Source organism: Lepisma saccharinum, chromosome 19 (genome assembly GCF_977018435.1).
Source record: "Lepisma saccharinum chromosome 19, izLepSacc3.1, whole genome shotgun sequence".
NCBI lineage: Eukaryota > Metazoa > Arthropoda > Insecta > Zygentoma > Lepismatidae > Lepisma > Lepisma saccharinum.
The window spans coordinates 30256535-30272878 of NC_139247.1; the positions used below are offsets into that span (position 1 = coordinate 30256535).

Below are 16344 nucleotides of genomic sequence, written 5' to 3' on the forward strand. Positions count from 1 at the left end.
TTTTTATTTGTTTTCAATAGATTTTCAGTGATCTTGCAGTGATCTTTTCTTTCGAGGAGCTTCAAAACAAAAATATCAGTTTCCTACATTATTGCAGTTTATAGGGTAATATGTGCAACTTAGGAAACCAAAAGTGATACAAATTTGGGATGAAAATTGCACTCTAGCTAGGCAAAATGTTGATATGGTTAAATTATTCTTCTCACATTAGGAACTTTAAATACACATGAACAAAGATACACGGTGAAATGAAACTACAGTATATTTATAATTAAAGAAGCAGTTCAGCTGAGTGTATGCTATAAACAATCAATGTTTAAAAGCACAAGAACACCTACTTCTGTCATGCGATTGAAACACGACTAGGTATCTAACATGACCGTCTTTATAGGCACTTGCTTATGCCGAGTGCGCCCAGAAAAATAAAATCTCTTGCTATAATTTTGGAGGTGATACAATACAGGTAAGTTTACTCTATGCAAGTTTATAGTAATATTAATGTCACTTGTTTCACGAATTCTCAGGTCATTTTTTGTCACATTAACAATTTTAAATAATTAATTGAGAAAATATATAACATATATTACTCGTCACCGAATAAAATGTTAAATTTTCACTGGTAAAAATGAATTTCCTTTGAAGCTCACTTAGTATTCTACATACTGTCTCACTCATATTTTATACTCATCACTCATTCATGCTTAATACACCATCAAGAAATTACTGTCACAGAGAAGAAAAAGTAAAGCATGGCTCTAATACTCACATGGACGTTGACTTCGCAGGGTTGCATCTAATTCGCGTATTTCATCCAACTCAATGCAGGCAGCTGTAGGTGGCTGAATGTAGGTCTTGGACAACAATGGAACCATCATTCCTTGGCAAAACGTTGTTTCTCGTAACACTTTTGCCTTCTCAGTTTCTTCATCTTTAATGTCCATCGTTCTACATTTTCTCAGTCTCAAAATTTTCCTCTCCTGGTGTACCCCAGGAGGGGAAAGTTGACTTGACATACAAATAAAATTAATCCAAAGTTATATAGCGAATAATAGTTACTTACATAATAATATCATGAAATATGGAGAGCCAAATTACTTATCAAGCATTTTTTGTTATTTGTCAATCCTAGTGGGAGCGAAAATCTTTTGCCCTTGCTGGTGAACTTGGTTCCTGCAAATTCAAGATGGCATTTTCTAATTTTCATTTCTATTTGGGCCGACAACTCTGTGGTGGAGTGGTTAGCAGGTTACGCTAAGAAGCAGAATGTCCCGTGTTCGAATCCTGGCCTGAGAATGTGTCTTCTTTGTGATGGTCCTTTTATCAAGTTAATCTTAACTCATTCTCATCTTCACGATTAGCCAAAAAGTGTCAGAAAAGTGAAGTAAAATGAACCAAGTCAATCAATAATTTCTATTTTGTTATTTTACACCGCCTTTCTACCTCTTGGGTTAAATGCGACGATGAGATTGAATGATGATCCGAAGGAATAGCGATGCGAGACATGATGCAACCACACCTGTCCAAGGTCCACACCTTGGACCTCTGGTTTCGTAGTGCGTCATGCTCATGCTTCGGGAAAAAAATCATTCTGTATTCCATAATCTTATTCACTTATGACATAAGAGTAGAGCAATAAATAACGCAATTTTCAATGAGGAAAGAAAGTATCGGTAACTGAAAATGTACAGACTCTTACTACATTTTGTTATTTGCAGTCGCTTTCTGCTTCTTTTTTTTAATCACGGATGAGGATGAGTGATGATATAATGAAATTGATGGAGGAGCATTCACAAAGAACACACATACCCATGCCGGGATTAGAACCCAGGACCCCTGGCTCTGTAATGCAGTATGCTAGCCACGGAAGTTGGCTATAGATTCTTGTTACACGCAAAATTATCGTATATATGCGTTGTATTTTTTCTGAGTTTAGTGAAAAGTACATTTGGATTACAATGATGTGGAGTACGTCATGTAGATTTAAATACATGTTTTGATTAGCACGTTTGAAAAAAATCCTGATAATGTGACAAAGTTGTCCAATTTCTATTCAAGGCGGATGTTAAATAAATTAGAAACTTGTCATCTAAACTCACCAAGAGCCGCTACAGGAACATGTGAACTACAAATGTCTTAAAATTTGGCAAAATTGTCTGGCAATCCCGAAGCAATAAAACGACCAGATGGGAAGACGAGAGTATTGAAACTTGTTGTTTCTTCGTTTTCAATAGAAAAGTTAAGCTTTTTCGGTACTTGTTTGCTGTAGTTGTGCATTTGTCTATATTCCTTGATTTGTCGCGATGAACAGTGTGGAGAAATTGTTGGTGCGAAGTTTTTGTACCAGAAGTCTGGATGAAAAAATAGACAAAAAAAACCTAAGCCGAATTTGAATCTAGAACAAGTGTCAAGGAAGGGAGATCGTGAGTTCACTCGCAAATTTCGTTTTGAAGGACAGAAGGGTGAATTTCAGTTACAAGCATGTTGTCTGTAGATTCCTTCCAGGTTGCACCATGAAAGAAAACTAGCACCTCTGGGGATGACACCATATTGAATACCTTACCATAGGGCTGGATCAACGGATACAGCAACAAATTCATTATATGATACAAGTCCTTTAATTCACTTGGCATTATACAGTAATTAAATACGTTTGCACACTGCATAAGATACGCAAAAGCCCACATCCGATAAGCTAGCTGAAAAATGTTCTTCCCTCTGCCGCGAGCCGACATGCACCATGCCGCTGTGTTCGAATATCACGCTCCCAGAATTCCTCATTCTTGCAAGAAGCTCCCAGCGGGAGTAAAATAAAAATAAGTGAGGAGCGGAAAGCAATACTATATACAATCTTCAACATTCTCCCCCCGTTGGAATTCGCAGCATCCAAACTAAATCATGAAATTTCAATTATCTTCCCATCTGGAAGAGGCACAATCTTACTGAGAGCCCTTCGGTACACTCCATCCTTGGTGCGAACCACGGCTACACGAACAAAATTGTCTTTCCCTGGAAACACTTCTTCTTTAATGCCCATTTTCCAGGATAATGGGGGTAGGTTGTCTTCTTTCAGAAGCACAAGTAGTCCTGGTTGCAGATTGGGCTGCGTGGTTGTCCACTTCTGACGCTGTTGCATACCATGAAGATAATCTCGGGACCAGTTTTTCCAAATCCTTTGTTGAAACTGTTGAACTCGTTGCCACCTGGAAAGTCTATTTTCCTTGAGATCAGTTAAGTCTGGTTGAGGAAAGGAAGTAAGTGGACCACCAATAAGAAAGTGGCCTGGAGTGAGGTAATTAAATTCTTCATGAGAGTCAGGTAAGGATGTGAGAGGTCGAGAGTTTAAGCAAGCTTCGATTTGGCACAAAAGAGTTGACAGCTCTTCGTATGCCAGTACAGCATTCTTGGCGACTCTGCGAAGATGGTACTTCATGGATTTCATGGCGCTTTCCCAGACACCACCGAATGTTGGGCTACGTGGAGGTGAATTTTTCCACTGAAAGTTTTCTTGTGCTGCATACCTTTGAATGTCTTCACTGAATCCTTGCGATTGAAATAGCAATTGAAGTTTCTGAAATTCGTTCTTCGCTCCTTGAAATGTTGTAGCATTATCGCTAATAATGGTGGATAACAAGTTAAACACTGATGAATGATTTGCTTAATAACTTGTCGTATTTTAGGTATCCAGTACCTTTCTCGGATGAATGTGATTAACAATTGGGGTGCTGCGTGCATCAATCGTTCATGCTCTGATGCAATTAGTAGACGGGCGAAGTGACTTTTTGGATGCAAAATGATTTGATGCTTGCTGCTGAATTCCAAGTTGCTAATTTCTAGCCTATCTCCGACACGAAGAATTCCCTGATTATCCAGAAAGTGGTGTAAGTCCTTGAGGATACTTTTGTTGGATATTTGCCCTTTGGCAGTGAGATCATTTATCTCTCGATGAAAGAACGAAATATGTGTCATAACGACGCACGTTTGAGTGGAATCTTCAATGTCAATTGAAGTAAGTGGATCGCATTGTTTGTTACTTGCATTTTTACAATTGCAAATGAATCTTTTACAGAGCGCTACAGTCCTTAACAATTTGAAAAATGTAGAAACATTTTTTTATTATTGCCTCTGATTGCAGATGAGACACAGGTGTGGTTACAGGAACCTTCGTAGTTCAGGAACATCTTTGTTCTTAAGACTTGTGTCAGATGATGATGATGGCCAGCACGTTTCATTTTCTTGCAACCAAGCTGGACCATGAAACCATAGCGAATGAAGATGAAGATCTTGAGGTTTAACTCCACGGGAGATTAAATCCCCTGGATTATCCTTGGACGAAACATGTCTCCATTGATAAGTTTGAGTAAATTCTTGAATTTACGCTACTCTGTTGGATACAAAAGGCTTCCATCTGCTTGCTGGCGATCTGAGCCATGCCAGAACTATTTGTGAATCTGTCCACAAATAAACATTGTCAATATTAAGTCTGAAAATTGGGAGAGTCTTGTTGAGTAATTTGGCCAATAAGACTGAAGCGCACAGTTCCAATCTAGGAAGAGTGGTTTTCTTGATCGGGGCGACCCGTGATTTTGAGCACAGTAAGTGAACTTCGGTGTAACCTTCTTCGTTTGCTGAACGAACATACAAGCAACTGCCATATTTTTTCTCCGATGAATCTGAAAAGCCATGGATTTGTATATTCTTGACACAACCAGGTATTAGGATGAAACATGGTATTTGCATTTCACTGATGACTGGTAGCTGAGAATGAAGATCAACCCATTCAACTTGCAGGCTTTCTGGAAGTGGATCATCCCAGTTTATGTTATGAAGCCACAACTGTTGTAAAAAATACTTATACATTACAGTTACTGGTGAAAGTAGTCCAATTGGATCAAATATCAGGGCAATAACACTGGCTACTTGACGTTTGGTTGGTTTCTGTGACATCATGTTAACAGACTTGGCTCCAATGTTAATCATGAAAGTGTCTGCCGAGGGATTCCATGAAACTCCTATAGTTTTAACACCTTCGGTATGAAAATGAATTAGATTTTGAGTCTCTTTCTCAGTGATTCTGGAATAGCGTCGAGTACTTCAGTGCTGTTGGAGCACCACTTTCGTAAGATGAATCCTCCTCTTTTTAGAAGTTCTGATAGATCTTGATAAAGTTGTAACGCACCTTCCACGCTACTGCTTCCTCCAACGTAATCATCAACATAAAAATCACGCTGCAACACTTGAGATGTGTGTGGGAAGTTAACTGCTTCATCTTCGGCTATTTGCTTCAGACATCTAGTTGCTAAAAAGGCACTTGATGTAAGCCCATACGAGACCGTATTCAATTGAAATACTGTTATGAGTTCCTGAGGAGAGTTTCTCCACAGAATGCATTGCAGTGGCTTGTAGTCTGGATGTATGTGTATCATTCTATACATTTTTGTTACATCAGAAACCAATGCCACCTTGTGAGTTCGAAATCTCAGAACAATGGAAAACAAATCTTCCTGTATGGTAGGTCCAACCATTTGTATGCTATTTATTGATTCACCGCTTATTGATGGCGAACTCCCATCAAAAACAACACGTATTTTCGTTGTACTGGAATCCTTGAAAACACAATGATGCGGAATGAAAAATTTTGTACTGTCATTTGTTTGTACATCATTTACATTTCCTATGGGCTCCATGTGTCCCAACTGGTAATATTCTTGCATAAATTCTGTATAATCAGCCTTTAATTGTGGATGACGTTGAAGCCTCGTTTCTAATTGGTGAAATCGAGTTAATGAAGAGTGTGAGGAGTCACCTAACACTGAACGATCCTTACGTAATGGCACCCTGACCGTATAACGGGCACTTTCATCTCGTGTTACATATCGCTGAAAATGTTGCTCGCAAGCAATTTTTTCTGGTGATTGCAGTTTCATGTGGATCTCCTCTATGATCCAGAACTGTTGGAGTTGCGAGTTGAGGGAATCTTCCTTTCTCGTGAAAAATGACCTAGTAATACTGTTTGCTAGACGATGTTGCTGGAATCTTCCCTGCAATAATCCATCCAAACTCTGTGTCTTGAAGAATGGTGACATTTCCTGGTTTTGTTCTCCTTTCAGGCTTCATGACGGTAAAGAAAACCTCTGCACCAAGCAGAAGTTTGGGTCCGCTAAATGAATATCTGTTGGAATGTTCCATTCAGATACATCAACATTTTCTGAAGGCATTAGTCCTGTGATGGTTGGCAACACTGAGCACGAAATACTTGTCGTAAAATTGCTATTATTAGATCTCAGACGGATCTCTACTGAATGACTCGATTCAGCTGACGAATTGTTAATTCCCTGAATGGGAACTCGATGCTTTAACTTTCGAAGACGATTACTTTGAACAACATCTTCAACAATGAAATTATTCTGACTCGCCGCGTCCAAGAGAGCACGACAATTGACGCAATTTCCCGCTATATCTTGTACTTGAATAATTGCCGTAGCAAGTAACACCTGTGAAGTACCTTTCTGCTTAATTGAACAATAAGAAACTTGAGGTGCTTGATCTGAATGCTGTGAAGAATCGCTTGTATTATTTACCATTGATGGGTTCACGTGACCCCCAGATGACAGTACGGTCAGCTGTGTGTGGGCGGGCGTTGTCATGAATAAGCAGAATTCCAAAACGCAACATTCCTCTTTGCCGGTTTTGGATGGCACGTCGCTAATTACAGCGCAAAAGGTTTAACCTGGCACAGTTCGCGCCAAACCATATATTTTCTTCTGCTTGCAGACTTTCCCGGACGTTACGTGAGTGTTTTCAACCATTGGCAGAAACCTTAGAGACAGCACGTGCTTTGTCCTCTGCCTACCAGGGGTCACCGTTTCCTTCGCGTGTCCATTGTTGCCACATTGTCAAGGACGTGAATATTCTGGTGGTGGAGACATCTGTGCTTGCACCGCCAAATTACCGCTCGCAGCCCGGCCTGTAGCCACGTTTGCTCGCTTGCGCACATCAGGCAAAACTCGACAAGACATAGTTTGTGCGTCCAAAATATGATAAAAGACACGTTCAAATCGTGTTATTTGAGCACAAATAGGCATAAACTTGTAAAATAAAAGGGTAAAATTTGACGAAACACAATTTTGTGGTCACAATATAATACAAAATCTTGCTTGAATTGTTAAAATCGTGTTATTTGAGTAAAAATTAGTATAACCTTGTGAAATAAACAGATAAAAGTTGAGAAAACATATTTGTGTGTCGAAAATGTAACTAAAAGTCTGTCCTGAACAGATTGAATTGTGTTATTTGAGTAAAAATTTATATAAACTTGTAAAGTAAAAGCGTAAAACTTTACGAAACACACTTTTGTAGTCAAAATGTACTAGAAAATTTTGACTGAATTGTTAAAATCGTGTTGTTTGAATAAAAATTAGGATAAATTTGAAAAAAAACACAGATAAAAGTTGAGAAAACACACTTTGTGTGTCGAAAATCTAACTAAAAGTCTTTCCTGAGCAGATTAAATTTTGTTATTTAAGTAAGAATAGGTATAAACTTGTTAAATAATAAATAAAAGGTGTAAAAATATAGTTGCGAGACCAAAATATAATTAAAAAATGTTGCCTGAATACATGAAATTGTGTCATTTGAGTAAAAATACATAAAAAATTGTAAAATAATTAACATGAAGTCAAAGTTTGGTAAATATAAACTCAATATTCTATTAAAAAACACGCAGTAACATAAATTTACTAGCTAAATCAATAATCAAGAGTTCCGAGGTTCGATACCCCGTGATAAAAACAAATAGTGCATCAAATCCACTTTGATCTGTAGGCCCAGTTCCTGATAGCATTCCTTTTTTCCTAGTTCGGATAAAACCCTTACGCTTCGTTATCCTTGTTCAAAATAAAATTCTCGCTCCAATATAATTGGGCATCCCAAAATTATTTTTCCTTGTGTTCTCAGTAACCTCGGGCTATTTTGACAGAAACCTGTTCTAACATGCAAGCGTTCTACCCTAAAACTCATGCTACAACATCCCGTGCCTTGGAGGCAACCCTGAGAGGAATATTAATTGGCTAAAATCGGTTCTACAAGCGACGCGCAGTTTCAAAGATTTGACCTTGACAGCGCATCCTTTGTTGTCTAGTTCAATCCCTCCCTTGTCCTGTGCTACAGTGTTTCATACCTTTCCCCTGTTCTTGCGTTCTAGTCGACCTTGGAAAAACCGGTTCTGGAAATCTGCCGACGCGTTTCCTAATTGGTCAAACAGATTCTTCCTTTGTTCTGGCGTTCTGACGTCATTTGACCTTGATCGAACACTCCCCAAATTCCTTTGTTGTCTACCTGCGCGAAGTTCACCGTCTCCTGTCCAGCGTCTGGAACCACGGTCTTTCATAACATATAACATTATTACATAGTACACTATAATTATTGCCGTTACTAATCGTGGGTTCGAGTACCGGAACCGTCCAATATCGTAATTGGACCTTTATCATTACCCATTACCAACATTCCTATCATTTAATAAACCGTAAAAACTTATTTTCAATACTATAAACATCAATTATTATCGGTTATACATTACATACTTTACAGTAACGAACATAAAACCATATGCATAACATTTAGTACCTTTAATTACCTTCTATTAACATATTTTTCATTAAATAAATGTTTAAAAATTCATAAAAGTTTTAAATATGCCAATACATAAATGTAAATAATTCTAATAATATGTAAATTTATTCTAAATACATGCAAATAAATTCTAAATACATGCAAATAAATTCTAAATACATGCAAATTAAATATGAATATTAAACCGCAACAGACTCAACATCTACTGCAGACACTTCGCTATGCTCAATATGTCACGTTCCTGAAACCTTGGTGCATAAGCTCAGTGAATGCCAACTAATTCCTACGTCCTGGAAATAGGCTATGTCTAAAAACTCGTGTAATCTGTCGCACAAGCGAGAGGAATATAACAGTTGATCATCTTCTGTTTCCACCTTAAATTATTACCCAAGAATGAAACAGAACAGTATACAGTGGTTACTAGGTCATTATGCTTGGTTTGCCTCCACCTTTCAGCAACCTGACTTTCACGCACAATTTGTGAATTTCTAACATCACATATTTCAAACTATGTCGTCAACCAAAAGGAACATTTTATATGCCAAATTCTTAAATGTACTGTATCCTAGTATGCAATAACCTTTATATGTACTCATGAAATAAGATTATTCCAATCAGCTGTAAATAGTTTAATAAGAAAAAAAATCTAGCCTGGCATGGATGTTTGTGAGAGTCCATTCATCAATTTCATCATGCCATCACTCATCCCCATCTTCGCAAATTATCCAAAAGTGGCACAAGAAGCGAAGTAAAATAAAGCAAATGAATGAATCAATCAACTTTTAATTTTCACAGAAGAGCAAGTTTTTATTGTCTACTTTTGAAGCACTGAAGAGCACCAATTAGTTAAAGTAACAACTAATTAAGTCATTTCCGCTCACACATTTCAACTAATTAAAATCCTAATTAATTTGAGGACACATATTACTCGGAGTTCTTATAAGAAAAAAAAAAGATGCCAGAATATGAAAAGATCGGAAAAATCTCAGAACATAGGTTAAAGAGCAACTAACAACGACTGTCCCTCAGGTAGCCTTCGTAATAAGAGTTTCTTTCAATGTGATTTCGATAAATTATTTCCGCATATATTACATGCAGCCAGTGGCGACGCTTCTGTTCCAATACCGGGGAGGGGTAGCAAAAGTAGCGAAAAGTGGATGGCCAAAGCCCCTCCTAGCCCCCCTTATCGCCGCCACTGCCTGCAGCTCTTACTTGTTCTGCCACCTGTCTGGGAAACGGGCGATGTGTTGGAGCGCAGCACTCCCCCTTATAAGTATACGTTCTCTGGAATCTGTGGAGAAAGGCCACGCATAACGGAAGAGAAGGGGAGAAAGTGAGTTGGAGGAGCAAAGCAGCGAGCGCTGCTGTAAACGGCCGGTAGGTGCAGCAGCGCTTTTCCTTCCATGCACTCACATTACCTCTCATTATTGGTCAAGTACTCTCGAGTCCTACTTGGACAGAGGACTTGTCGTTTTGTTGCCCCAGAGATTCCCCGGACAGAGTGGGTTTCTTTCTTCCACTGTACAAATAAATAGATGGAACGGCAACTTTCAAAGTAATTTTTAGGAAACTTTATTTTTGCATTTCTACGACATTCTACAGTACATTTCTCAATCTTCAGGAATACCACCGTAAGAGTTTAAAATTCAAGAGATTGTCACAATGAAACTCGAAAAATGAGTATTCTTTTAACAATCGCCAATTTTGATTTATTGGATCAATGGCAGTGCCCATACTTCGAATAGCCTACCTCCGTGGCCGAGGGGTTAGGACAGTGTGCTAAGACGCCAAGTGTGACAGGTTCGAATCCCGGCCTGGGTATGGGTTTTCTTTATGACATTTCATCATTATATTATCACTCATCCTCCTCATCGTCTCAATTATCCAGACAAGGCATCAAAGTGACTTAAAATTACCTAATTCAATCAATCTATCGATATTTGATAAAAAATGAATAAAAACATGAAGTGAATTAATGCAAAGTGTTGTCTAACAAGAGAAAATTAACTGCCCTTGCCCCCTCCCCCATCTCTCCAAGATTCGGCACCAAATCGCTGCTACTAGTTAGCAGTCTTAATGGACGTTTCAATTTAAATTTTAGATGAACTGAATATTTAAAAACTATTGTTATATTCATAATGTTAATACACAAATGCCATTTGTTATTAGCTACTTCAATTCGACAAACTTTTATTGCTGGGGAACGGCATTTTGAGATGTTGGAATGAGCTTATTGAGGAAAATTCTAATTTAGATGACTAAAAGTGTGAGAAGATAATCATCAATGTAACTTACATCTCTTAGTTATTCTCACAAAATGCTTTAAAAAAATGCGTTTTTTCACAAAACAATAGTTTTTTTAAAAAAAATAGATATTTATTGATTTAATGTAAAAGTTCACACTATTTCGAGCGTTTCTGAGAAAACCAGACATTGATAGGTGTCACCGTTCCCGAGATATATCAAACCAAAAGTATCCAATGTGGTGGACACTTTTCAACATGGGAGGCGTCACCACGCACATAGCGATTGGCTCCTCTACTACAAATACCTTAAATGGCATAACAATTATACTACCAAGTCTCTTGCTTTTATCAGAAAGTGTGTGTATATATATATATATATATATATAAAGCAGGCGCGGTTGGCCCTATACACAGGATCAGTGAACCCCCAGTAATATACGGCATTTACCTCGAGAATGGACAATAAACAATGGCTTTACCTTTTGACAATTTTTCGCTAAAATTTCAACACAAGTCATGTATTTGTGTCCGTAACACGGCTAATTCTTTTGCCGAGAAAGATAAACTGCGAGTCGGCCGCCCTCGTGCAGACCCTCAGCTGAACCTCTGCAGGAGAGCTCCTGCCATAGTAAAGGTTCGGGCGGCAGGCAGAAGCTCGAGGCAGCTATATGGGCAAAATACATGGAAGAGGATACTGAGGAACCTTGATATCCAACCAACGGTCATGCGCAGTTCGTGCTTTCTCAGAAGCCGCCGCAGAAGCCAGAAGGCACCGTCCTCGCTGCGTGTGAGACCCAGCTGGTTCCTCCCTTCCAGTGTTGCCCTGTGAGGTTCAAGTTTGAAACGCATTCGTTACATATTCAATCTTCTCTGATGAATAATTTTTTTGCCGAACTTCTTGGCATAAATGCAAAACTGTGGCAGAGAAGAATGAGTAGAAATGAATGAAAGCTGGAATTCGACACGATGAATTAAAATAAAATAAATACATTACTAAAATAACTCTTGCATGCATTCAGAGTTTTTCCTTAATGTACGTATCTCCGAGCAACTTGTTGTAATATAAGCAGAAAGTTTCGAGTGAGTGAGGTTTACAGACTTCAGCCACATGGTATAGTGGAACCACAAGAAAAGAAACCTGCACAGAACCTCATTGCGCTGGCGGGTGGGGAATATGACAGGGGGAAGGAGCCTCCAGCGCGGCCAACGTAAGTGTTGCCAGACCTATTGATTTCTCAGGAGAATTCCATAATAAACTATTGCTATGGCACCTCCAACGGTCTGCTCAAAAACACGTTTCCTGCACATCTTGCTTTAACATCGAGGGGAGAGATAGAGTGGAACTCCACTGAGCCATGAAAAGTGCTGTTTGAACTGTGAAATTATGCCAAACGATACTTACTCGTAATTGTGCTAGCACATTATTATTATTATTATTTTATTACTATTACTACATTACTATTTTGAGATGGTTGTATTTTATCCCACCCGAAAATCTATTTCTATTTTAGTTATTTTACGTCGCTTTTGTGTATCTACGGGTAAGTACGACAATCATGGGCGTCCGGAAGGGGGGGGCAAGGGGGGGCCGTGGCCCCCCCCTGGAAAATGAAAGTCAACCAAAAATTATGTATTTCACACATAAAATTTCATTTTAACCACAATAATATGTGTTAATTATAGCATGAACACCATAAATTCAAATTTAAGCAATGTTTTTTAGGGAACAACACTCTTTTGGGGGAAAATGTGACTTTTTTGCCCCCCCCTGGAAAAAAATACCTTCCTTGCCCCTCCCTGGAAAAAATCCTGCGGACGTCCATGACGACAATATGGATGAATGAAAAACTGATGAAATGGAGTGACACAAAAACAGTGAAACTTCCTTGCCATACTGGTAGTGTTGCCCACGAGACGAGACTTTGGCCTGTCTCGTCTCGTGGAAATGCTGTGAAATGCTGTCTCGTCTCGAAAATATTCGTTGGTCCAAGGGACACATGATCAATCTCGTCTTGTCTCGAATTTTTAAAAGCCTGTCCCGTCTCGTCCCGTGGGCAACACTACTTACTGGGTGGAAACACTGACTTCGTAGCGTGGAGAAATTATTTTATACATGTATGTGTGTTGTAAGTCACTTTTTTTTAAAAAAAAAAACACTTAGACATAGAAACCAGATCTATATAAGTCAATCTGTTAACAGAGAACGTGAAGTAAATCAGAGATTCATTCAACTGTCAACAGCTGACAGTTTAAGGTCTAGTGATAAAGGAAGCAGCTGTTGTGTTGATCAGCAGAGTGCTGTGAGTCAGACTGTTTTTTTTCTTTTTAACAAAGTGACTTACACCACTGTAGCTTTAACCCGTCCATATATTGAATGCAGCAACATAGAGGCAACATAACTGACGAATAAAGCATGTGAGTGTTAATAACAAGAAATATGCTAGATAAACTTTCAAAGGCTTGAAAATACTTAATTTTCTATCCTTTATATACTATTCTTAAATACTTAATTTTCTACAACATATAGCGGCATGGCCGTCCAGAAGGAAGTGCAATGATGGTCGCCAACCCCCTCCCCTTCTGGAAAATGAATGTTGACATAAAAGTACCTATTATTTCAGATGTATGAGTTGATTTCAGTCACAGTAATTTACATCCATTATTATAATGGGGATGTAGGAACGTGATAATTTCAAACTCATGTGGTGCTTTCTGAGAGGGCAACATTATTACAGGGTAATATGCCTCGTTTACCCGCCTGATAAAAATACATTGTTTCCCCCTCGCTGGAAAAAATCTTCGGACGTCCCGCAGTGCGAACGTCTATGGATCCCCCCCCCCTCGCCCCCGAGATCGTCGTTTATCCGCTACTATTAGATGATAGAATTTTGTAGCAGATCTTCTGGTTTCCCAAGGAACAATCTCCCGATTTTTTCAAGTCTGACCTCGCAACACTGCCCCGAGCAGCGATAACTGCAGGGAAGATGCGCGAACGCATTTGACGGAAGGTTTTTCCAACAAAGGTGATGGTCACGTCACAACAGTGCACACAGTATGTCGTATGGTATGCGAAATTTTCGAGTTTAACATGCATGCTACTGCCGCCACACAGATGAAGACTGTAAACCTCCAGTCACTCGAAACTTGCATCCTTTCTGCTTCTATTACAACAAACTGCTCACAGATATGTACATTAACCTGTTGTAGACAACGGTTTATTTTTGACATCTCAAACGGATCACCCGGTAGTATACCATTTCTTAACTACGTAACAGAAACAATTGAAAAATCAATCGTTTTCAGTCATCAAAGATTTTCCTCCCGAAAAGTATACAGCCTTGTGGATTAAAGAGGGGCATCATTCTGCAACTGACCAACCTCAGCGAAAATGTATTGAGGTGTTCACAAGAAACTCATAGGTATGTTAGACTGATGTTAAGTTTGAGTTTGGTAATTGAAATTTTGTCTGGTTCGATAGCTCTCTTCTGCATGAGTTTGGGTTTACGTATAATGTAAATATACTAAGTGTTTGAAAATTAATTACCTTGTATGTTATGATAAGTCCCGAAAGTCAATAGTTTTTCTTACTGACTGGTAGCATGAAGACCCTGCCTCCCGAGATGAAATCACAATTACGCCACTAACTTGGCACCCTCCCCCCTCCCCGCAACGCATAGCTTAATTCGCACAATGCCGCCAGAGTGTGCATAAAAAGGGATAAGATCAGAGTTAACAGGTTCGGTCGGTGACATTCGCTGGCCTTTGAGTACTAATATACGAGTGTCCACAATATAGGATAGAAACTCAGTGTTACGTGGATACTGAGTTAGATTGGTTGTGCTTTGAATATATTTGATGATAGCTCGGCCACCGTTATTACTAATACCACTATGGCACGCGAGATGTTTACAATCGTGATCCCCTCCTATGATAAGGATATACTGAATAATGTAAACAAGGAGGTTGTGGGAGAAATTGCAGGGGCATACATTTCGCAAGAAAAAGTTGGCAAATATGTTGGTGAATTGAAAACAACTTAAGTGGAGAAACTTCAAACACATCAAGAAAGCAAATTACAATTATGGTAACAAAACTGGTGATAATTGAAAATTATGCATATTGAGAAATGTACGCTAGCAGTTATTTAGATATGAATACGACGAGAACACAACCATTAATTAGTCGAAGAAACTGTAAAAGACCTATGCGATGACTTTTGGTTCGTATATTTTTAGCCGACTATGTGCCCGTATAGGGTAACCAAAACTTGGCCTATAATTTAAAATAGTACCCAAACCACTGGGTAATATGCTTCCACCGGGTGCAACGTTACTTCTACGTCATAGAATTGTCTCTGTTTGTTTGTTTGTTTGCTTGTGTGTGAGTCTGTGTGTGCGCGCGTGTGAAGAGATTAAATTAAGCAACCATAAATCAAAACGCCGCTTATACCTAATTCTTAATGGTAACTTAGAAATTCAAGTTATACAATGCAGTGAGAAGAAACATAGTTTATTACCAAAATCATGCAAATTAATAGTATTCATACATCCTTATTTCAATTATTTTTACATTAATTAACTTCTTGGCACTAAAGCTGTTCACGTGACTCGTACACGTGAAACATTAATCACGATTATGTTTTAAAAGTTCCAAATATAAAGTCCTAAAAATAAAATTCTATATCGATGATTTCTTAACACCTTATTTTCTACCTCAGTAATGTGTCAGCAGTGTCTCTCTCCGTATTTTAAAAATATCTGTGTGAACACCATTACTTTCGTTAAATAAGTGCCCAATATCATGGACAATAAAATTCTTAAAAACACAAAAATTCAAAATTCCAAAATTATTATATCTAGGCTGCTGAGGAAAAAAGCACTTTAATCGAATAACGCAATTTTACAGTAGGTAGTTTTTTTATATCTATTCTCTTGATCATTACTGTTTTGAATCTTCACAATGTCCATTATAAAATTATACAGGGTGTTCCATTTACAACGCAACCCGGAGTTGGGGATAGTACAACTTTTGAACCGAAAGTGGTACACATATAATCCTTATACCAACTTGAAGCCTTGTTCATGCATATATTGTTAAACTGGGGAACAATGTTTGGATTTCATTAATGTTAACGCAGTGTTGCCAGATGTAACGGGAAGTGAAAATGAATTTCTTTACAAAGCATGAAAAATGGCACATAACACATATGTACGGACATGCCTTCTGTAATTTTCAGTTTGGTTAGGTGTATTAGCTCTGCATCTATGGCAGTGAAAAAAGAAATGTTAATTTTTACAGATAGCCAATCGGATGAGACGTCTTTAAGGGGGAAATACGAAAATTGTTGTTTTTAGAAATTAAGACTGTGCATTGGCGACACTGCTGGTGTTTCAGCGCCACAAAAGGTGTGTTCCGAAACAGCATACATCATACCGTTACTGAAAACAATAAAAAATAAACTTGGAAATTG

General features: G+C 38.4%; 1 protein-coding gene across 1 annotated transcript; it reads right to left on the minus strand.

Annotated features, from left to right (window-relative positions):
* Window positions 1-2893: 2893 nt before the first annotated feature.
* LOC146002976 (uncharacterized) lies at window positions 2894-3439 on the minus strand. The gene has a single exon (XM_083141132.1). It carries the CDS (start codon window positions 3437-3439, stop codon window positions 2894-2896), a length of 546 nt encoding a protein of 181 aa, XP_082997258.1.
* Window positions 3440-16344: the final 12905 nt, after the last annotated feature.